This window comes from Stenella coeruleoalba, assembly GCF_951394435.1.
Source record: "Stenella coeruleoalba genome assembly, chromosome: X".
Classification (NCBI taxonomy): Eukaryota; Metazoa; Chordata; class Mammalia; order Artiodactyla; family Delphinidae; genus Stenella; species Stenella coeruleoalba.
Genome location: NC_137152.1, coordinates 62,766,128 through 62,791,067, shown reverse-complemented (window position 1 = coordinate 62,791,067; position 24,940 = coordinate 62,766,128). Strand labels below are relative to the sequence as shown.

At 33.7% G+C, this 24,940-nt stretch overlaps 1 protein-coding gene across 4 annotated transcripts in view; it reads left to right on the top strand.

Annotated features, from left to right (window-relative positions):
* The window catches only part of BRWD3 (bromodomain and WD repeat domain containing 3), a 125,295-nt gene that overhangs the window by 42,624 nt on the left and 57,731 nt on the right, over window positions 1-24,940 (top strand). For 3 of the 4 annotated variants that reach the window (XM_079911620.1, XM_079911619.1, XM_079911617.1), the window contains exons 7-18: window positions 2,270-2,430; window positions 3,719-3,940; window positions 6,159-6,259; window positions 6,762-6,832; window positions 7,798-7,898; window positions 10,156-10,196; window positions 13,561-13,665; window positions 14,698-14,851; window positions 18,640-18,774; window positions 19,808-19,936; window positions 21,192-21,417; window positions 23,021-23,188. In XM_079911620.1, coding sequence (XP_079767746.1) covers window positions 2,270-2,430; window positions 3,719-3,940; window positions 6,159-6,259; window positions 6,762-6,832; window positions 7,798-7,898; window positions 10,156-10,196; window positions 13,561-13,665; window positions 14,698-14,851; window positions 18,640-18,774; window positions 19,808-19,936; window positions 21,192-21,417; window positions 23,021-23,188 — 1,614 coding nt within the window. The remainder of the gene's footprint in view (window positions 1-2,269; window positions 2,431-3,718; window positions 3,941-6,158; window positions 6,260-6,761; window positions 6,833-7,797; window positions 7,899-10,155; window positions 10,197-13,560; window positions 13,666-14,697; window positions 14,852-18,639; window positions 18,775-19,807; window positions 19,937-21,191; window positions 21,418-23,020; window positions 23,189-24,940) is intronic. The other variant, XM_079911618.1, reaches the window with a different exon arrangement.

Here is a 24,940-nt window from a genome sequence, read left to right as displayed (position 1 = left end):
ACCAAATGACTGAGAAAAATGTATAAATATTATCATCTCAGGTGCTATATGAATAAACAAAAATCGCTGAGATAGGAAAGAAGGAATATTTGATGATCCTGCTGTCGAATATGCGATATACCATATATAGGAAGTTTTTGAATAGCTGTTAGTGGACTAGAGAACCTAATAGAAAACTTGTGTTTAAGATAAAAATGTATTATTAGAAGAGTGTTAAGTGAAACTTAAAAAAATCTATACTTTTATCACAAAGCAGTTGGTTTCATTTTTCTTTCTAGTCTTTATACATATATGTATGTGTTTTTTGTATAATTTAAATCATAATCTACTTATAAGTTCATATTTTATATTTTTTGCTTTGTAGCTCCTAAATTGTCCCACATTGATGGAGTTTTCATATTTTAATTATTAATTTTTACAGAATAGTCCATCATATATTCTGTAATTCTGATTCTTTCTCTATCTCTGCTTTTCTGATATTTTTCTTCATATTGATGGTGTTTTTTGTTTTTAAACTTCAAACTGGTTTTCAACCAGGGGCAGTTTTTCCCCAGGAGATGTTTGGCAATGTCTGGGGATATTTTTGCTTGTCACAAGTTGTTGTTGGTGGGGTGTTAATAGCATCTGGTGGGTAGAGGCCAGGTATGCTGCTAAACATTCTACAATAGACAGACAGACCCCCACAACAAAGAATCCTCAGTCCCAAATTTCCAAAGGCCAATAGTTCCAAGGTTGAGAAATCCTTCCTTAAAAGTAACACACCTTTTCCTCTATATATTTACAGAATATGAATGTAAAAAAAGCAAAGCAGAAGTAATGGTTGATTGTTTCAAGGAACTCAGAGCAGTAAGAAATGTTTGACTGGAGAGGGAAGATTGCTAAAGTCCAAAAGTTACGGTGCCTGCTCTTCCCATCTTAGAGTTGTGGCCATTTCTAGAGGTTGACATGGGAAGCAACTGCCAAAAAGGAAACCTCTTACCTAGTACTGATACTTATGGATTTTCCACCATTATTTATTCAGCATCTCAACATAAATATTAAGATTTCTAATGTGTTCTTATGATTTGCATTCAAAGTTGGATTTTTCTATTCATCATTCAATTTTTGTCATTTTATCAGTTTGAGATGGCCAGTGGATTGACCGTTGCCTGAAAAAGACTTCATTGCTCTTAAGATTGAGATGTTGAAAGGTTTCTTATTTTTGATTGTGGCATGCTTCTAATCGTACTAATCTAGCTACAACTCAATTCTTGCCTTAATTTTGCCTTGTTTCAACATAAAGCTATTATTATTTATACTATATTATTATGAAGTATGGTAAAATTTTGCCTTGCCTCAAGGTCACTCTAACTTTTAAGGCTTCTATGTTTTGATTAAAATATAATATGTTGGATGCTGAATACTTTCAGTGTATAAGGGAAGACTGGTGGAATGTCACAGAGCAAGTAGGTGCTTGTATATCCTTATAGGGAACAAGATCTTCGTTTTAGGGAAATGAGTAGAATCCAGGTGGTATTTGGAGGAGAATTTTGCAGATTTATGCTTTATTCTGGCTGCTTTTTAAGAAAATTAGAACACAAAACAAACAAAAAAGGAGACAGGATCTAAGATGACCTTATAAGAGATGAATTCTCAAAAGTTCATTGATTAGAGGGAGAGTCTATAGTTTCTGAAACCAAAAAGGGGGAGAACCTATAGACAAGTCTAGAAAGGATTGTTTGTTACTGAAAATCTATGTGGTGTTATAGTTTCCTTCCTCTTTTTACTGTATAAATCTCTTGTATTACTCTTGAATTTTTAGGCGCAGCTGTTTACAGGGTGGATGGGTGTGAGAAGGTAGGACAGGAGTTCATAAAATTTCCTATATACATTTTAAGATGTATTATACTTAACCAAATACCGTTTTTATTCTAAAATTCTTTCATGTTATGGTAAGATTTACCTATATATATTTAAAGTTACAGTGTCTTTGACTGAAGTATACCAAGAAAGGCAAAATGGGATTGTACTTGGGAAACCATAGTAAGGTAAACAGAAAATCAGACTTCTGGGATTTGAAAGAAGAGTACTCTTAGTGCTTTGTGGTAGTGAACTTGAGTTCATAAAATCATGAAATGTGTGATGGAATTTAGACTTCTCACAGCGTAGAATTGCCATGGTGTGTGTACCCTGTTTTGTTTCATCATAATACTGATGATTTAACTTCATGTTAAATGTAGTTTTCACTTTTAGGTTTTAAGAAGTGAATCCCCTGTTTTCTGTTTTTCAGTGAATATCACCTCTGCCAGGCAATTAACCGGATGTAGTCGCTTCAGCCATATTTTCCCTTCATCTGCTTACCAGCACATTAAGATGCATAAGAGAATTCTGGGGCACTTGTCATCTGTCTACTGTGTAGCATTTGACCGAAGTGGGAGAAGAATTTTTACAGTGAGTTTAAAATTAATGATACTATAGCATATTAGAGATTTACAACAATGGAAGCTAGGCTTCATGGCATTGAATTATGCTTTGTAAGCAGTTCTTCCTTTTTAGACACATGCATGCAAGAAAAGATGAGTGGAAATTGAAAATCTTTTCTCTTTCTATATAAGTAAATGGATGAACTATAATGACCTATATTTGGGAAATCTAATTTTAAAAAAATAAATCTTCAGGAGGCCTTATATTCTAGAGGTGGTTAATTTATGTGAAACAAGTTTATCTACTCAATTGGTTTCATTCCCTTTTAGCAAACATTTATTAAAATGCATTTTCTATTGGTGCCAGTTCTGCTTAATTAATGATTACATCATCCTTATAGTTGAATAGTTGAACTACATGTTTAGTAATGAAGATTACAGTTATTGTATATATCTCTCTTTGAATTCAATAGTAATTATTTTTAAAATTGGATTGTTAATAACCAGATCATATTGTGTGCTTTAGAGTACAAAATTGTAGCACACTAATATTTCCAAGTAAAGGCTTAGTCTCATTGTTTCAGTACTAAGTTAATGTAGAAATGTAGGTACTGGCATAATTTTCTTTTTAAATTCCTAGGCTACAACAAAGGAAGTGGTTTGTATTTTGAGAAGTTCGACTTCTTGGAGTTCATTACAGACTCTTCCATTGATGTTTTCATGACTCCAAAATGCATCACCTAAGTATATGGGTGTTGATGATGATGATGATTTTCATCTTTTTATAAACAGATAATTATTAAATAGCTTATCTACCACAGTAGAATTGCTTTTTACTATTTAAAGCTCTTTTGAAATTCTCAGTAGGAAGTTCCACATAATATTCCCCAGAGATTATTAACAAAGTCTCATGTTTGCATGTAGATTTTAGGTTAAAGTTTTAAGTATTTATAGAGAAAAAAATATTCAAGCAATTAAGAAAAAAGGCTGTCAGGTGTAAGGAAAGAAATAATGACAGAGATAGTTAATGCCAAATCACTTAAAAGTAAAAAATATTTTGAGTTGTCAGGATTGGTAGTAGTTTTGAGGAGTTATTCACATATGCCATTATCAGTTTGGACAGTGCTTTGTCAGTGCTGTCATTTGGACATATTTTATATTTTCTACTCGCTCCATGTTACATGAAGAAAAGAGACTAAAAAGTAAAGGCTTAGAAGTAACTTAATAAAATTCTCCTTTGTTTTTGCTTTTTCTGTGGGGGGAGGGGGCGAATTTCTGCTTTATTGTAAATCTTCTGTCCTTTTGTGTTGCTGTAGGGTTCAGATGACTGTTTGGTGAAAATTTGGGCAACAGATGATGGGCGCCTTCTTGCTACACTTCGAGGGCACTCTGCTGAAATTTCTGACATGGCTGTTAACTATGAAAACACTCTCATTGCCGCAGGCAGCTGTGATAAAGTTGTAAGAGTGTGGTGTCTTCGAACTTGTGCACCAGTTGCAGTCCTTCAGGGACATTCAGCTTCTATTACTTCCATACAGGTAAGAAAAATAAAAAGATACCTCTAGTAGATGTAATAAGAATGAGAATTCTCTTGTTTTTTGTTACATCGTGTGGATTATACAAAGAATGGCAACAGAAAAATATTGATTTCTTAAGGGCTTTGTCCTTACCTTGCAGACAGGTATTTTTTAAAGTTCCCTTTTCATATAAATCTGTTCCCTTTAGAAATAAGTAAAAAGGTCATTGAAAAGTTTTTTCAAATGTAGTGTAAGACATCTTCTTTATCTCATTTGTATTTGTGAAGAAGGGAAAAGACGGAATTGCCTTAAGGAACAACACCAGTACCTTTTAGGCAGGATATAAGTAGCTTCTAATTTGAATATTGGCATACTTTGTGTTAATATTTAATGCAAAATGTTTATCAGGTCAGATTTTGTGTGTGTGTGTGTGTGTGTGTGTGTGTGTGTGTGTATGCGTAGTTTAATATTAGGGAAATTTTTATTCTTAGTTTCAGTCATTTCTTATTTCAACTAGATGTTTGACATACAGTACATTGAGTTTTTAAATATTTGTCCATATAGTGTTTTTACCAGATGTTGGTAGTGAAAGTCCTGGATACTCCCCAAAGAACTTTGTTCTCTTCTTTGTGTTGACAGCAAAACAGAGGAATCCTTCTGACACTGTCTTTTATTTTGGTCAAGCAGGTTACTTTTGTGGATGAGATAATTACTCCCATTCACTTTTCTTTGTTCTTTAATCACTAATAAATATGCCAATCAGTTTTTTGTGTGTTATTTAAATAATATATAACCTGTTTATGAGGCCCTAGCAAGAATTAGATTCAACATATATTGGATTTGAACATTTTTATGTCAAATTTTTGATTAGTTGAAATTATTTTTTGGATTTTGTTTTGGAATATTACTAGTTACTTGTGTTCCCACCATCCTATCTGACAGACTGTTTCTGGAATTTGGAGATAGTCTCATACAACATAAAAAATATGAATATTTGTTTATACTGGAAATGTTTATGGAACTGTTTGGCTCCTTCATAGTTTCATTTGCTAGTTTCTGTCTCATTTGATTTATGTGTGTAAGTGCCCTAGAGATCCATGGACCTCTTTGTTGTTGTTTTTTTGTTCTACAAATGAATTTTTTTTTTTTTTTGCGGTACGTGGGCCTCTCACTGTTGTGGCCTCTCCCGTTGCAGAGCACAGGCTCTGGACACACAGGCTCAGCGGCCATGGCTCACGGGCCCAGCCGCTCTGTGACATGTGGGATCTTCCCAGACCGGGGCACGAACCCATGTCCCCTGCATCAGCAGGCGGACTCTCAACCACTGTGCCACCAGGGAAACCCTATTTTTAAAATTTTTAATTTAATTTTTATTTATTTATTTGGCCATGCTGAGCGGCTTGCAGGATCTTAGTTCCCCGACCAAGAATTGAACCTGGGCCATGGCAGTGAAAGCTCCGATTCCTAACCATTGGACTGCCAGGGAATTCCCTATTTGGGATTTTTAAAGCTCATGAGCATGCTAGAGACCCTGGTTTGATTTTCAACCTTTTCCTGTGTCCCAGGTATCAGGAGCCTAGTGGCTTTTCCCTTCTCTGATTCTCTTCTGAGGACCTGTAAAATACTGAGAGTTAGAGCCTGAGAATCCTACATGATAAAGACCATCAGATAGTAGTCATACTTTAAATTGGCAACTCAAGTATATTTTTTAATCTCTTTTTTCCACAATGATACATACAGACATTTGACCTATTTTATGTTATCCATTAAAACACATGAAGATGATTTAAATTTAAGAATGGCGAAATTTCTATCATACTTCATTGAAATTAAAGTAAAATGTTAAAACCCAATACTTAGACATTAACTTCCTTATCACTGTTTTAGACTTACTTCTGATGCATGCCTTTTTCATGTGAACTATAAAAAATTTATATGGTTGCTATATAAGCGTGTATTCAGCAGATTTGTAATGGTTTAACTAGTAATGACTTTGTTTTTCTCCATTAAAAGTAGTAAAATAATAATATTAAAGTGTGATGTTGAATAATTTTAAAACAATTATCTTTAGGGCTAAAATATTTTATCCTAAATTCAATGAATGACTTTTCTAGTTTTTTGATATTTTCAAATTTTATAAGGTATTCATTAATCTAGGAAATTTAAATAACTAATTTCTTGAAACTGAAATTAAGCTTGAACATGAAATGTTTCTATTTTAATTAATTTTTTTTTCCAGTTTTGTCCATCAACTAAAGGCACAACCAGATACCTCACTTCTACTGGTGCTGACGGAACTATCTGTTTCTGGCAATGGCATGTAAAAACAATGAAGTTTAAGTAAGTTTAAAATTGGGTTAGAAATTTTTCTTTATCACTTTGAGAGATTCTTGATAGTCCATGTATGTAAGTATATAAATTTATATATGTATGAGTGTGTATGTACATATCCATACCTACTTCAATTAGATGTTAGAGATTTTAGAATAATTTTTTTATGAAACCAATGTTGAAGAGACTATTTAATTTATACACAAAATTTTGATAAGGAGTATTTGTTTCATTTCTTACTCTGGTAAGAACACTTTGAACCTTTCTTCATGATGGTAGTAAGTAACATGGTAATTTCTTTGTAAAGCTAACATAATTATACTGATAGCATAAAGTATATTTGTAAGTTTAAATGTATTTTTAACTTCAATAATGGGAATAGTACTTACTACTTCAGTTTTGTGGTTTCTATAATATTGATGATAAATCTGTCAATATCTAGCAGTGTGCTAAAATTCTTGCACATTAAATGAACATGATGAAAAATAAAAACATTTTACTTTTCTCTTAGAGATCGCCCAGTGAAATTTACTGAGAGATCTAGACCTGGAGTTCAGATATCTTGTTCATCTTTCAGCTCTGGTATGTGTAAAAATTGAATGTTTTGAGTATCTAAAATATTGAATAATCCAGTTATAAAAGATTTTTCAACTGTAAAATATTTTTTAATTTTGTGGAGAAAAAATGCATATGTTTGAGAATTAATGGAAACATGCTAAAAATGCGAACCATATGTTATAATAGACAGACCTTTGTAGACTCTAATTAACATGTAATAGATTTTGAGTTGTTTTCTTATTTACAATTAATATGTTTTTATATAATACAGAATTTAGTTGGTAAAAAGTACAGCCTTCCCCCAATACTCATACACAATTCAACACTAAAATCCTGCCCTGACTTTTCAGAAAACATGTACAGTGGCTCCATGTAGAAGACATGTTCACAGTATGTAAACAGTGCTTTTCTACTGCTAAGGATTATGTGCTGGTTAACCTTTTCTTTTTTGTTGTGGTAAAATATAACACGAAATTTACCATTTTAAGAACTTTTTTTAAGTGTACAGTTCTGTGGCATTAAGTATATTCACATTGTTCTACATACATTACCACCATCCATCTCTAGAATTTTTTTCATCATCCCAAAAGCTGCTGAGTTTTCACACTCAACTACTGTAGCCACTATACAGAGAATTGTAGATATAGGTTATTTTATAAATAATTTTGGAACATTATGTTTTTACATAAAATATGAAGAAACGAATTCCTCAACGCTTTTAATGTTTATGATCCAAAGGCCTGTATTTAGTGTATAGTTGGTGGATTTTTGTTGGGTGAATGGTATAGTTGTTCTTTAAATATTCCTCTTGTTTTTCTTGAATTTTACTTATTTTTCCTCAGAAATGTTAATATGTCTTTAATGGTTAGAAAATAACCTTATGTTTCTTGAAGGCTTTTTAATTAGCAAGGTAATGTATAACTAAGGAAGCCATCAGAGGGTTTTTAAAATTCTTTGGTACAATGTTTGTTTGTTTTTTAATCCTCTAGGTGGTATGTTCATTACAACAGGTAGCACCGACCATGTGATTAGAATATATTATTTGGGTTCTGAGATCCCTGAGAAAATTGCTGAATTAGAGTCACATACGGTAAGAACAAAATGAGAAACATAAATATGTTGCTTTCTTTTTAAACACCCCTGGAAAATTGGTTTTATTTCTTTTTTTCCGATCTCTACCCTAATTTAATATAGATTGGTACTGAAACCTATATGGTAAGATGTCTCTTTAGTAATGAAGATCAGTGTGAAATTCTGGATTTAGTATGGTTGTAGTATTTAAGACAATTTCTATCTGACTGTATGGGAAGGGAAAAATATATATTACAGTAATAATTTACAAAAATCCTCTTCTAGCTTGCTTTATTTTATTAATTATATAAGTGTTACTTCGAAGCCTATACACTTATTAAAAGACACATTACAGTATGTCTTAGGAAAAAATTCTTTTTACTGAATTTAGCTCATTGATCTTAGTTTGATTATTTTGAGAATGCCATCAGACTCCTGAAATCTAATCCCATTTAGTTATCAAAAACATCCTTCCATACAGGGGACAATTTTATGCTGGGGTGACAGCCATTGGTGCCTGGCATTTTTCCTCCCAAGCTCTTTCCACTCTCCTGTGACATTTTCAGGAATCTTGGAGCCACTACTGTTTATTCATATCCCTGTGTACCTTTCACTTCTTCCTTCTGTTTATTTCCTTACCTTCTCCAGGTAATTATTTACTGTTGAATATGGGAGTATTTCTGTTTCAGCTCACTGTATATCTCATGTTCCTCATTGTCAAAGCTGCATAGTCAGCATTTGAAAGTACTCAGCTTTACAAGTCTTACTGTTACTGTTCCTACTACTATTGACCCTTTATTTGGAATAGTATTAGTACATATCAATAAAACACACATAATTTCCCTGAAAGATGACTTTTAAAAAAAGATATTTTGTGAGTTCCAGAATCAATCATGTTCCTGAAATTTGTAGTAAAAGAGACCCCTGTTAGAAACCTTTTCCTTGAGCTTTTGGAAACAGCCTCCTGCTTTTGTCTTACCATATAAACATAATTGGATATTCTCCTTATGAAAAGTTACTGAACCTAGCTGAGCTCTCACCTTGCTGTTACTTATTCCTAGATACTAAAATCCTGGAATATTATGTAAATTGTGAAAGAGAAAAACTTAGGAAATATATAAAGATCTCAATCTGAGACTATCCAGTGGGAAAAATCCACTTGTGCTAGAGCACACAAAGGAGGCATCTTTACAGTTACCACCCAAGCAAGGTGTGTATACAGTGCAGTCAAATTTATTGAGAGCTGAGAGAGGAGGAGGTAATAAATGAATGGGAAATAATTGAGGGGGGGAAAGATGAAGAAAAACTGATTGGTAGGGTTTTTTTGGCAAGGGCCCAGCTAAGAAAAAATCAGAAGACTTAAACATTCCCTGTTGAAATCAGTGGCGGCTGTTAGTCATTGAAAGTAAGATGTCCTTCCAGAACATCTAAAATCAGTTATTGCAACTGGCAGTGAGAATCCCGAATCTGTCAGATAAATACTCAGTGAAATCATGGAACAGTGTGAATCACAGATACGTCTGAACGTATGAAGACGGTTTAATACGTTTTTAAAATGAAAAAATAAATACGAAGACATTTAATATCTGAGCTTTTAATTAAAAATTAAGTTCAAATAAAAAAAAATTAAAAAATTAAGTTCAAATGTAGTTCAATAATTGTGGTTTGTCAAAATGTTTACAACATTTGAAGGTATATTACTATAATATAATCACTACAATGCACATCATATTTGTAAAAGTATAGTTTAGTCATTGTAAAGGAAGGTTCAAACAACAGTATCTAAATTATAGAACCTAAAGATGGTCAAATGAATTCATTGTAAAATAATTAAATAAACCATGTAAGAAACAGGACATTATTGATTTGTTTTCTAAAATTAAAAAAAAACGTTAAGTGAGGAATTTAATTCAACTACTATTAAATGAATTTTTTTTAAGTTGGCGTTTTAGATTAGTGTGCTGTCTTATTATGGGGAATATAATAAACTATCATCTATTCAGAACTATCTGTCTCTTGAGATTATGGTTTAGAAACAGGTTTGCTTATGTCTGGTTTGTCTCAAATTACTGCTGATAAGTATTCCTCCTTAGTTAATGTATTGTTTCAGCCTTCATTAATTTTTTAAAGAAAATTAGAGGGTTTTTTTAAAGAAAATTATAGCATTAAAAAATCTACTCCATGATACATTCATATGTGAATATGACGGAAAGAGTACTTTATTCATTTCAAAAATAAATTAATTCTAACCAAAAATCTGTTGTTTTATGTTTTAGGACAAGGTTGTTGCTGTTCAGTTCTGTAACAATGGAGACAGGTAACTATGTAGTACATATCTATATAAACAGATGTTTCACATATTTTACCTGTATTTCTTCAGAAAACACTACTTCTACTACATTTTTTTTTCTGTCCAGTCACTTAGGCTGAAAGCCCTTGTCTGTCTTTGATGACATGCTTACCCCAGCTCTTCTAAGCTCCCATCTAAGTAGTAGCCATAGTCTATCAGTTCTTCCTTTATTAGTGATTTTCCTTTTTCCATTTCTGTTATCACCCATCTTAGTCAAGAATTCCATTATTTGACCCATTACCTTCAGTTTTCTTTTCCCTTCTAAATGTATCTTGTCCATCTCTGTCAGATGAACATTGCCCTGTTCAGAAATCTTTAGTGTTTTCTCTTTGTTTATAGAACTCAAATGTTTTAGCCTGGCATTCAGAATTCTCTTCAACTTGACTTAGACCTACATTCTTTTCTTATCTACTATTACCCATTTAAATACTTAGATCCAGCCCAATTGATTTAGTCATCATTATTATTACATCCCATATACATTCTGTTATCCATTCTTTCACTTATACTTTACCTCACACCAGAAATAATCATACCCTACTTCCTTTCACTCCTTTTCTATCCCACCTATGTCCTCCCTCTCCCTTCTGCTCTCCTTCCTTTTTATTTTCCTTCTCCCTCCTGTCTCTTTTTCTTCTCTAAGTTCTATCTTCCTTTTAAGGTTCATACCCTACCTGAAGCCTTTCCTGACTGCTTGAGATTTTAGCTGTCTTTTCTTCCTTTGAGCATCTGTATCGCTTACTGTCTTTACTACTCATATGATACACAATTTCCTATGTCTGTAAACTCAGAAATTATATACAGGTATTCATGTACCCTCTCAAATGTCTGGTCCCCAGAAGGTGATAATCTTCTGCCCTGGCCTAGAAATTGACCTAGAATAGATTTAAAAATTCAACCACTTAGCATAAATTTGTATCCTTATCTGTCTATAAAGACTTTATATGGGTGACCATGTTTTATTATTAAATATTTTTCAAACACTGGGTGATTACTATGATGAATGTGTTCATCTTTGTTAAATGCGAGAGTAAATAATGATGGTCCACAAAGAGTGATGTTTTTATTAGGAATGAAAAATCCTTAAAATATTTTTTAAGTTGGTTTATTGCACCCTACTGAGCTATACGCTGGAAGGTTTGTACAGCTACTATTCTTTCATTCTAGGAGTATATGAATTTTTTAATTCTTTGCCTTTTTCCTTAAATGAGAAGCATTATTTTATCTTAATTAGTTATGTGGCCAGTAAATACATCAAAAGATGTCCAATTTTACTAATAATCAGAGAAATACAATTTAGAATAACAGTAACAATTTTTTTCTTTCAGAATGACAAGATATTGAAGAATGATAACACCCGATATTGACAAGGGTTTAGGGAAAATAGACACTCCCCCACAGCCTTGATGATACTGTAAATTGTTTTTAAAAAAACTTTTCAGGGAAATAATTTGGCAGTATGTCAAAAGCTTTCAAAATGTGCCTACCCTGAAGGGGGAATATAAGGGAGAAAAGATTCAGGAAGAGAGTATAAATTCTTCATGAAAGAGTCCTTTATACTGTTATACTAGGAAAATGTCATTGATTTGACAGCTCCCAGTGTGTGCCTCTGTGGCCAAACCTGAAGTTGAGACAGAATAAAGCTTTTCTTTCTTTAAAAAAGAAAATGTGCCTACCCTTTGACTCAGCAAAGATATATATATAAGGTTTTACAAAGATGTGTATAGAGATATTCATCACATTATTTATAATGGCAAAGACTGGAAACAGTAAAAATATTCATCATTAGGAGGTTGATTAAATAAATTTTGATACATCCGTATTGTTGAATATTTATTGAAAGTGATGGTAGTTTTTATATTTGTAAACATAGAAATATATCTACAAAATACAGTTGACCCTTGAAAAGCATAGGTTTGAACTGTGCAGGTCCACTTATGCAGATTGTTTTTCAATAAATACATTAGAGAAAGTATTGGAGATTTGTGACAATTTGAAAAAACTCAGACAAACCATGTAGCCTAGAAATATCAAAAAAATTAAGAGAAAGGTATGTCATGATTGTATAAAATATATGTAGATACACATATAACACACAAAATAAGTGTTAGTCAAGTGTTTATGTTATTGGTAATTCTGGTCAACAGTAGGCTAATAGTATTTAACTTTGGGGGAGTCAAAATATACACGCAAAGTTTTGATTGTGTGGCAGTGTGGGGGTCGGTGCCTCTAATCCCTACATTGTTCAGGGGTCAAACTGTACACTTAAAGAAAAACATTATAAAACATTATATGTAGTGTAATTCTATTTTCCATAGGGGGAATATCTAAGTATATATATATGTCTTTAATAAAGTCTGAAAGAATGGAAACTAAATTATGAACAGTGATAGATTTATAGGTTAATGAATGTATTTTTATAACAGTTTTATTGAGATATATTCCACATAAAATTCAATGTTTTTAGTATATTCACAGGGTTGTGCAACCTTCACTACGATCAATTTTATTTTATTATTTTTTAATTGAAGTATATTTAATTTATAATACTGTATTAGTTTCAGGTGTGCAACATAGTGATTCAATATTTTTATAGATTATACTCCATTTAAGGTTATTACAAAATAATGGCTATATTTCTTCATGCTGTACACTATATCCTTGTTGCTTATCTGTTTTATACATAGTAGTTTGTATCTCTTAATTCATATCCCTAGAACATTGTCATCACCCTAAAAAGAATTCCCATATTATACCCTTTAGCTTTCAATCCCCAATCTTTTTACACCTCCACCCTCAGCTCTGAACAACCATTAATCCACTTTTTTGTTTTTATAGATTTGCCTATTCTGGATGTTTCATATTAATGGACTCATACAATATTTGGTCTTTTGTGACTTTTTCCACTTAGCATAATGTTTTCAAGATTCATCCATGTTGGAGCATGTATAAGAATTGGAGTCCTTTTTGTGGCTGTCCAGTATTCAATTGTATGGATATACGACAATTTGTTTATCCATTTATCAGTTGATCGACATTTGGGTTGTCACCACTTTTTGGCATATAATGAATAATGTCATGAATATTCGTGTACAAGTTTTTGTGTGGACTTATGTTTTCATTGCTCTTGTATATTTATGGGGGAGTAGAATTACTGAGTCATATGGTACTGTTTATCATTTTGAGGAACTGCCAAACTGTTTTACAAAGTGTACCATTTTTATTCTCCGCAGAAGTATATGAGGATGAATGTATTACTTTTATAATTAGAAAAATAGTGATTTCCATTTTAGAGGGAGGTAATAAGGATATTTTAACTGTTTCTTTGCAGTTTAAGATTTGTTAGTGGAAGTAGAGATGGAACGGCAAGAATTTGGCAATATCAGCAACAAGAGTGGAAGAGTATAGTGCTAGATATGGCTACTAAAATGACTGGGTAAGATTGGATGTTAGATATTTTAGTGGTTCTCATATGGTATAGTATGTTTTACATTATTGAATTCTATTTACTTATGAAAATAAATATCTTTTTAATTTGGAGTTAATTGGTAGATGTGAAGTTTGCATCTGTATATAGTCTCTAAGCACTATTGCCTTTTGCTGTTGGTGGACAGATTGGATGATAGGAACATAGCTGACTCATTGAAAATTCTGGTCTCTTGTGATCCAAAGGTCTCTGTGCTTTACTAATGCCCATATAATCATTCTCTGCCCTGATTTAGTATGAGTCATTTTTTATATCTATTTATACTATTTTCTACTTTGAGGATTGCCCCTATTAAATGTCATCGTATGTTTAGATATTTCTCTGACTTACTGAGGATACCTTTATGTTTCATATTGCTAACATTCCTACTTGACATTATAAATACAATTAATCAGAATTCTGTTTCATCATCTTCACTGTTCATTGGAAGATATATAATTCCTCTTTAGGATACTGCAATTCCTTTAGGGTATGACCGGGAAATTAATTATCTTCCCATTAATAACAATATAGAACCAACTTTGTGGTCATAGTCAGTTACTGACAATGTCATTCAATTAAAGCAAAAGTTACTGAATTTCTTACTGCTTTTTTATAAGACCTTTTAGTTTCAAAAATGAATATTTAAGAATAAAATGTCCATTATATGGTTTCTTCATATTTTCTGGTAGCCAATCTAACCTTGTACTTTATTTTTCAAGGTATCTGCAGATTCCTTTCTAATTTCACTTTTTTGTTCTCGTTCTCATGTAACTAACTACAAAATTTTTGTCATTTTGTGGGTTTTTTTCTCCCTAAAATAAGCTTATGGGTATTACCCTATGTGTTACTCTTATTATTTTATTTCATTAATAGTTAAAAGTATAGTTTAGGAGTTTTTAATTTAAAAAGTTGCATGCTCCTGGAGAGATTTTTGCCATAATTTGCTCTGTTAGATGCACCTTTGTTCAAAATTTATGAACCTGATATCATTTTGTTTAGGAATAATTTGCCATCTGGAGAAGACAAGGTCACTAAACTTAAGGTGACTATGGTGGCCTGGGATCGCTATGACACCACAGTTATTACTGCAGTGAACAATTTCCTTTTGAAAGTATGGAATTCTATCACAGGCCAACTTCTTCATACTTTATCCGTAAGTACTCTATTTTTGGAATAATTAAAATGGTCAAAAAGGGCATTATTCTAGAAGACAGGAAATTTAAGTGTTCTAGTTTACTTTCTATGGCTTACTGTCCTTTGGAGAATTAATTATTCAAGGTACCTCTGTTGACATATCAACAAAATAGGGATGGCACATGGTGTAGCTGCTAAAAGCAAGTATGAAAACTTCTTAAGATCCTTTCCAAGTCTGATATTTATTTACGCATTATGTTATCATATGTGGTCAAGGGTATGTAAGTTATTTTGTTTTTAGCGTGAATTGGGATTTTTTTGTTGTTAATGTTTTAAGGGTAGAGCTGACTTTATTTTAACAAGGGTAACCTGTATTCTACCTTTGGGGATTAGTTTATGCAAGAAGTAGAGGTAAGAGGAAGAAGTAGGAGAAAATGGTGTCTTTCCTTCTTTCTTTTAAAAAAAGGAATTTGTCATAGTTGAACTCTACTTAAAAGCCTATTTCCTATCTACTTCAATTATCGATTCATAAGTACTTTCAGAAGGGCCAAGTGATTGCCATATGGTTTACACAGTAGTAAATGATAGGGACTAGATACCGATACTCATGACTCATTTCTTTGTTGTATGCCATAGTATCATCCTTATTTGATGCCTATGTGAGATAATCTTTTCTAAGACCTCTGAGGTTTCTAAAGATTAGTTTAATTTTGGGAGGATTTGCAGTTGATCTTTCATATACCTCCCAAGTCCTCCTTCCTAAGTAAAACCCTAACACTGTGTTAGGGGAGTTTTAGATTCTTCCTTTTATCTGTTAAATCAATACTTATCTCATTCTGGCTCTCCCTGTTCCCTGATACAAGTTTCTATTAATATGTGTGGAAAAACCTATACTGTTTGCTTTATTACTTACTAGGAAATGTTTGTCTATGTCAGCACAGTCCAATAAAAATATAATATGAGCCATGTATATAATATTAATTTTCCTAGTAGCCACAATAAAAAAGTAAAATGTAACAGGTAAAATTAATTTTAATATATTTTATTTAACCTAGTATATCTAAAATAGTAACATTTGAACATGTAATTAATATGACATATTAATGAAATTGTTCACATTTTTTCATACTAAATCTTTGAAATCTAGTGTATACTTTACAATTATAGAACATCTCAATTTGCACTAGCCACATTTCAGATGCTTAGTAGCCACATGTGGCCAGTGGCTGCAGGTCTTTATCTCTAAAAATCACAGCTTCAAAGGCCATGATGTAGCCATTGGTTTTATAAAATTCTGTCTTAATAAATATCTTAATTTAGAGTTCTCTTTAGTGGTACACTTCCCATGGGCTGACTCATGGGTCATCTGTTTCCAGTGAATTTTAATGAAGAAATTTTAGAACAGACTATTTTTAGTCCTTGTAACAGTCAAATCTGCTTAGTTTTGGTATAGAATTTATGTTTTATGTGTTAACAATTTGTATGTCAGGGTCTTAACTAGGACGTAAAGTTCTTCCATTCAGCAAATACTTACTGAGTATCCACTGTGCCAACTGTTGAGTTAGGAGTAAATGTTAAATTAAAGGGTCCCCATCCTCCTGGAGTTTACAGCTTATAAATAAATTTTTAAAAAAGAAACAAGCATTTAATAAATAAATGCTAAGAAAGAAAAGTGCAAAGCAAGTTTCTAATAGGATGACCAAACCTGGTCTGGCAGGTTCAGAAAAAGCTTCCTGAGGAAGTGAAGTTTGGGTTAAGATTTGTAGCTCTCAACCTAGATGTCACCTCCTTGACAAGGCCTTCCCTGATCAAACAATCTAGAGTAGCCTCCCAGTCATTGTCTTGCTTTATTTTCATCATAGTGTTTATCACTACCTGATATTTTCTTATTGTGTTTGTTTGTTTATTTTCTGTCTCAGTGTGGTCAATAAATATTTGGTAAATTACACATGTGAGAAGGTTGAAAGGTCCCTCTAAGAAGAGGAAAACGCATGTACAAAGGTCTTGAGGTAGAAAGGAGGAGAAAGAAAGCCAATTTTTGGCTACAGCACAGAGAGCAGAAAGAGTGTCACCCCATAGGACTGGAGAAATGGACAGGGTCCAGGCCATACAAGGTCTTGCAGGATCTATCCTGAGACCAACAGGATACCATGAAAAGGTTTAAAAGCAAAGGAATAGCATGCCTTTGCTATTGCTTTTGAAAAATACCCTGTAATTCTAGCAATAGAGTAGACAGAATAGATTGGAATGAGATAAGAATGACTCTGGGTACACTGTAGGATTCTGTGATAGGATGGGCCATGATGATAATTTGGATTGTGTGGTAGTGGTGGAAATAGAGGTGTGCTTGATAAATAAAAATAGGGCAGGTGATAAATCTTAAGACATTACTGAAGCTGACTAGGTTTTGTTTCTCATGACCCAGTGACTATGTCATTTTGGCCAAAAATGCAACCCCCTATTTAAAAGCCTCTCTTTCCTAATGTACACTAATGTAGTTGTATTACTATCATTTGAGTTTAACAGTGTAATTTTATTATTTACTGGTTAGGAAACTGAGAAAGTATTTACTATATCAAATTGGATATTCAGCAAGAGATTTTGTTATGATAAATAAATAAGATCTTTGGTAGTCATTAGGAAAAAGTTTTGTGATGATATTTATTGTAATGGATTTTACCTCCTCATCTTCCACTTTTCATTTTGAGCCATTCTGAAGTTACTTTTATATTTTTGTCCATAATGGTAATATGGTAGGATATTCTATTTTTGTATACAATGATTTGGGATAAAATGCACTTTTTAGGTTCACAATATATGATCATTTCTAGAAGCCCCTGATGTGTAATATGCTGACGTGTTCCTAAGTAAAATCCAATTTCAGGATGTCCTGCATGTTTTTCTAAGACTTTGAGCCTATTGTTAAAGATGTACTCTCCAGTCAGGAGTTTAGGAAAATCAACAATGATCTAAATCAGGTTTTGGCAAACTTTTTCTTTAAGAGGCCATATAGTAAATATTTTAGGCTTTGCAGGTCACATATGGTCTCTGTTGCATATTCTTTCATTTTTTACAACCTGTTAAAAAATGTAAAAACCATTTTTAGCTCTCAGACTGTATGTCCAGAAACATCCCGGGGCTAGATTTGGCTTGAAGTTTATAGTTTGCAGACTCCTGTTCTTAGGTCTATAGAGATACTGATATTACTTGATTTATTGTCAGGGGAACATATGAGCATTGGTTTTCAAACTTATTTTTTTTTTAGCAGCAAACCCATTTTTCAGATAGCATATTAGATGAAACCTTCAACTATAAAATAGATAAAGGTAAAAAGGACAAACTATAGCTTGTTTGAATATATCATGGGGCCCCCCACGATACAATATGAATACCAGTGGTAGAGAGTGCTGGATGAAGAATAATGAAGGTTTGTCTGTTATCACTATGTTAGAATTGGGTGTTAATAAAAGATTCTGTTTGTCACATATTTTGTAACCTTTTAATAGCAGAGTCCTAGAAATAAGAATTCCACTTCAGGGACCTGGTTAATGAACTGTAACTGATTTTGACTGTCTTTATTTTAAACACCTTTTCAGGTCTTCTCTCTATTGAATATTTTATGAAATCAGCATTTAAATATATAAGGAACTCTAAACTGTTTCTTATAGAATGCATGTAGTAAATGCTGTTAAATTTGCATACATGAATTCATCTGAATCAGATTGATAGCATACTCCCGAGATCTTTTAACCAAATAAGCCAGATACTCAGTGTTGCTTTTCATTTTTAACATTGATTTTGTCACAGGGACATGATGATGAAGTATTTGTTTTGGAAGCACATCCATTTGATCAAAAGATCATACTTTCGGCAGGTCATGATGGGAACATTTTTATTTGGGACCTTGACCGGGGGACCAAAATTCGGAATTATTTTAACATGGTAAGGTAAATCTATGCTTAGTTGATATTAAAACAGACTTCTCTTATGTGACAACTTGGTAATTAAAGTATACTTAGTGCCAAGGAACCTCTTGTCATCTGTTTAAATCCATGTAATAACTTAGAGAATGACTCAAGACCCAAGAGTAAGGCCAGTTGAGAATTAGGCCTTTCAGGGTGTCTCTGTTATTGTGGTGTTAGCACCTTCCAAATTCTTGTTCCAAGCTCTTAATTCTAGAAACTCAAATTTAATAAGCATTTGGAGCTAACACTAACCAAAATCACAAAAAATGTTAATGTTTAAACTATAATCCTAATTAATGAATCACAACAGTAACTGTATTGTATCTGTCTCTGGTAAGCCCCATATAGCTTAGTTAGTAATCAGAAAGCTGTTTGGCACACATGGAATTGGAGATATGGATACTTCTAAGATATATTTCATACAAACTATGGAAAAATATGGTGAGCCATTCTCTTCTTCCAGTAGAACACCCTCCTGTGGTGATGGGAATACTCATATTCACCATATTTAGTGTTCCTTTCTGAAGAATAGTTCTGACTAAACGTTTCTAAATTGTTGACCTTTGAGCTCCCTTTTATAGGCTTTATACAGATTCAGAGTGTTAATAATAACCCTCTGCCTTGTGTCAGTGAGATTGATTTGTGTACTTTAATTTTAGGATGGTTCTTTTAAAACTTGCATTACAATTTAAATATGAAGATAATATCTTGACTTTGCTGAGATAGTGCCTTTGTCAATTTGGTTGTGTTTAGGTCTTTTTTATTCTCCTCACTCATTCATGCAGTTCTTCTTCAGAAATGACATTGCTAGTAATGTTTGTTGCGAAATTCTCCCTAATTTCTTTTAGAGCTTTACTATTACAGTAGGGTTCTGGCTACAGAAGTCAGAGAGTACATTGGCATGTTGATGCATCACAGAATCCAAGATATTAGCAAGCAGAAGCTATTGACCACTTATTATTTTAAAATTACCTCTTAAGATGACTTAAAGTGACTTTTTTAAATTTCAGATTGAAGGTCAAGGCCATGGTGCAGTGTTTGACTGTAAATTTTCACCAGATGGAAACCATTTTGCCTGCACTGATTCTCATGGGCATTTGCTGCTTTTTGGATTTGGATGCAGTAAATACTATGAAAAGGTTAATATATTTAATTTTTGTTGTAGATTGCAATTTTTTATTGTATCATTCATAAATTTTATTTGAAGTATTCCAGTTAATAAGGTCACTCTGTGTCAATAGATATAAAATAACAAAGTCACCTTTTTTGGTAAAATTTTTCATCACTGACAGAACATAAAGCTTGGCAGTTCAAATTACTATTAAGATATAGGATGATGTAGATATAAAAATTCATTAGGAGGGACTTCCCTGGTGGTGCAGTGGTTAAGAATCCGCCTGCCAATGCAGGGGACATGGGTTCGAACCCTGGTCTGGGAAGATCCCACATGCCACGGAGCAACTATGCCCATGCGCCACAACTACTGAAGCCTGTGCTCTAGAGCCCCTGAGCCACAACTACTGAGCCTGCGTGCCACAACTACTGAAGTCCGCGCACCTAGAGCCCATGCTCTGCAACGAGAGAAGCCACCGCAATGAGAAGCCCGCACACAGCAATGAAGACCCAACGCAGCCAAAAATAAATAAATAAAATTTAAAAATAAATTAAAAAAAATTCATTAGGAAATCCTTTTGCTTAGAACATATTCTCTGTACTGCCTTTTAGGTGTAATAAGAGAACAATTTTACCAGATTACATCCTCTACTTATCCTAAGTTGGGAATAAACAGCTGGTGACTGAATGCTTATTTTCTTGCTTGGCTAGTTTACCTATTATTGATCTTGTTAAAATACTTTGGAAGCTAACTTAATTGGTTTCTTATATTTTAGTAGCTGTGACTTTAGGATAGATTATAGAATCTTGGAGTTGGAAAAGAGCTTAGAATCTTTGAGTTCAGCTCAATACTTGTATCACCTTTGAGTGTCTTTCATGCAATTGATATTTACCTGCCTCACCATTTATATTATACTCCATCTATTCTTATTTGAATACAAATAAGCAAGAAAAATAGTTATAAAAGTTTGTATTTTTTTGCAACTTAAAAAGTAACTAACTTTATCTACTGTGTTGTTGCTTTGCTTCTTCTTATCCTAATTGGAAAAATACAATATTGGAGGGCCAGAAAGTAATATAGATTGTAGAGTTTTGTGGAGAAAAGATAGGATTATGATCTAGGTGATTCACTTCTACTTAGAGGGAACATATGACTATAGAGGACTATAAAGATAATGCAGAAATTATCTGATTTGAAAAACACATGTGCTCTAGGAATGAAAATAAATGCTTATTTATAAATTTCCTGTGCATATTAAATACTAAAAATCTGTCATAAAGATTCCAGATCAGATGTTCTTCCATACGGATTATCGACCTCTTATCCGTGATGCCAACAACTATGTATTGGATGAACAAACCCAACAAGCTCCTCATCTCATGCCTCCCCCATTCTTGGTGGATGTTGATGGAAATCCTCATCCCACAAAATTCCAAAGGCTAGTACCAGGACGGGAAAATTGTAAAGATGAACAGCTTATACCACAGCTGGGATATGTGGCTAATGGTATGTTCTCTACAAAATTAAATTTAAAACATTTTGTAAAATGTTATACTTGCTCCTTTTCTCTCTATAATATATGCCCATGCTAAACTCTAATATATATAATATATCCCCATGTAGTAGGTTATACTATATTTTACCTAATACTTTATTAATTTTCAGTTGCATAGAACTTTTTATCTTACCAGAGTACTTTTGCACTGTTTATCTCACCTGGACACAGATAAATGGACTAGGACAAACAAGAGTACACTCAAACAGAGAATGTGTTGACCTGCTTTCTTAGAACCCTGAACATATGTATGATCCTGTTGTTTGTAGTATTGGCTTCTAGTGATGATTAAATGTACTAACTTTAATGTGTCAAGATTTTATAATTGGTGAAATTCCACTGCTCATAATATTAGTATTCTAATTTGACAGTACATAGTTAATGGACTGAAGAAGAGGAAATTTCAAGAACTACAAACTGGGTAGTGGCTGTTTACCCATCCTCATGTTTGAAATGTAAAGAATTATTGAGTTTTGGGGTGGGGGATGCTGAGTGTTTAAATAACACTCAACCTTGGAGGATACTGAAGCAGTGATGAGTGTGATGCATGATGGCAACGTAGCAGAAAAAGACATTGAAATAAGATATTCTCTATTAAAGCAACTCTTCTGGTTGGCATATTTCCCTTAGGTATGTTGCCTCCACACCACCCCCCACACCAGAATGCCTTCATACCTTAGTTTGTTACTTGTAGGTTTTCTTCCAAGTATGAGGTAATGAGTTATTTATTTGCAAATGGAATTTTTTTTCCTTTTTTTTTTTTTAATATATTTTGGCTGTGCCATGCGGCATGCGAGACGTTTCCCCGACCAGGAATTGAACCCAGGCCTCCACAGTGAAAGCACTGAATCCTAACCACTAGGCCACCAGGGAACTCCTTTATCAAAAAGAGTCAATATTTGGGGCTTCCCTGGTGGCGCAGTGGTTGAGAGTCCGCCTGCCGGTTCAGGGGACACGGGTTCGTGCCCCGGTCCGGGAAGATCCCACATGCCGCGGAGTGGCTGGGCCCGTGAGCCATGGCTGCCGGGCCTGTTCATCCGGAGCCTGTGCTCCGCAACGGGAGAGGCCACAACAGTGAGAGGCCCGCGTACCGCAAAAGAAAATTAAAAAAAAATTAAAAAAAAAAAGAGACAATATTTGGAAGACCATAATTGATTTTTCTCAGAAAGGAAATTCTCACGAAAGATGCAAAGCATTTTTGGTATTTTCAGTTAAACTTATTAAAACCTTACTCAAATCTCTACTCCCAACTTTTAGCTTGGAATATTCTATAGAGAAAATTAATTTTTAAGTTAATAATTTAATAATTTTTCTTTAAGGTGAGAAGGCTCTCATAATAATGTCTAGTTTGGGGACATTGGTTAAGTTAAACACACAAGCTGACATATTTAAAAGTTCTTTAAAAAATACTTTGTTTGCTATACATTTTATTTTCATTTTAATCCCTTTAAAAATATTTGTCTAGAAACTTATAGATTAAGCTTGATTTTATTATATTTATGGTACACTGAAATGTAAATAATTTTGTGGCTTTATATCTTTGGTCCAATTAAGGTGATGGTGAAGTAGTAGAACAGGTAATTGGGCAACAAACCAATGACCAAGATGAGAGCATTCTTGATGGAATAATCAGGGAGTTACAAAGAGAACAAGATCTGAGGCTAATTAATGAAGGAGATGTTCCACATTTTCCACTTAATAGATCATATTCTTCTAATGGTGGTAAGTATGTGTATATTTGTAAAAGGTATGATGAATGTACTTTAATTATTTTACTTGTACCAAGTAATTACATGTGAGGAACATTTTAGGTTTTTAAATAAAAGCAACATTTTTGTTAATTTACAGTTGTGATATGATACACTAAAGTGCCATACTCTATCATTTGGGGCTAAAGTGATTTAGCATCTCCTAAGGAATACAGATGGTGTATTTTATTTTATTTTGTTTTTTTGTTTTTTTTTTTCGGTACCAATAAGTCTTTATTCATTGTATTTTCCCAAGGAAAAGAAGGGGAAGGGGAAAGGGTCAGCATGTGTGTTACAAAATGATAGCAAATGGGAAAGGAAGTACCTGGCACAGCAAAATCAACCAACAAATAAACACTGCCCAGATGGGGTCGCCAAAGCCCAAGGGGGCTCAGTCTCCTGCAGTTCAGTAATGAGGGGAAGGGATGAAGAACAGGTACATGCTTTTCTACCCTCACTCCCTCCCCATAAATTCAAGATTTCACACAAAGTTTTGGTTTCTAGCAGTAAACATGGAGTTACATTCGTCCGTTTCCTATTAAACAATTTTGTGGCCACTTTGACATAAGTTTCTTGCACCTGCATAAAAGTTCCTGAGTGACTTGGCTATACATTCATCTTTCCTTTTGTGGTCTCCCAACACCACTTTCTACATGGAAGGCCCCCTCGTTGCTCCTCTCTACCCCAGGATTAGAGATTAAAGTAGGTTTTAATCCATCCAAGGACAGCAGTCTGTTTGGCATGAATCAAATCAAGGAATGGTCATGACTCAGGAGATTGAGAACAAGGGATGGATGGTGAGTTCTTAGCTTCTTCAGGATTTTTGCAGAAATCATTTAATCACAGACACCCCACAAATTAAACGTATAGGTGTATGGACTATTTTTGGGGAGGGCACGAAGGGGGAAAGAAGAGGGGGTAGGAATACAGTTTTTAGGACAGAAGATCTTGTTCGAAATAGGAAACAGGGAAGGGGAACACAAAAGAAAGTGTAGTTCAAGATCTCCCACTTCAAGAAGAGGGGCCGCCAAGTTTATGTTTCAGATCTTTTTGGCTGGTGCAGACCTTTTGTCAAAGATGCTTTGGCTATTTTTCTCAATATAAAAAGTTTGTAAACAATAAAACCCCAAAAGAACATGGAGAAGACCAACACATTATATTTACACAAACTAGGCCACCTAGCAATCACCAAATCAGCTACTTGTGAAGTCCTACAAAGTCCAGACAAATACAATAACTAGAGGGGATCAGACACACATCACCCAATGCATTCTATTGCATTTGCCCCGTTACAACACAGTGAGGTAGGTTTGCAGTGATCTCACAGCATGTAAACGAAACCCCCTTTTCTCCTTTAGCTACCATGACACTAATTACTGCTGCAGCAGGGCAGGACACTGGCTCTGGGAACCACAAAGAAGCCATCACTGATGGTCTCTCTGGAAACCAAGGAGGAAAAGTCCAGAATTGTTAAAGATTAAGGATCTTGTCCTTGCTTCATATATCCATCCCTGGGCAGCTCAAGATGGGTACAGAGGCATCATTCTTAAAACCTGTCCTTACCAACTCACAGTTTTCACAAAAACACATACAATATACCCTGTTGTGTATGTTAGGCCTAGCCCAATCCACTGAAGGATGGACCTGGTATGTAAAACAAGTCCTATGCCCTGGGATTAGAGGTCTGGAACAGGAATCCTTTATCACACATACAGATGACCTCTGC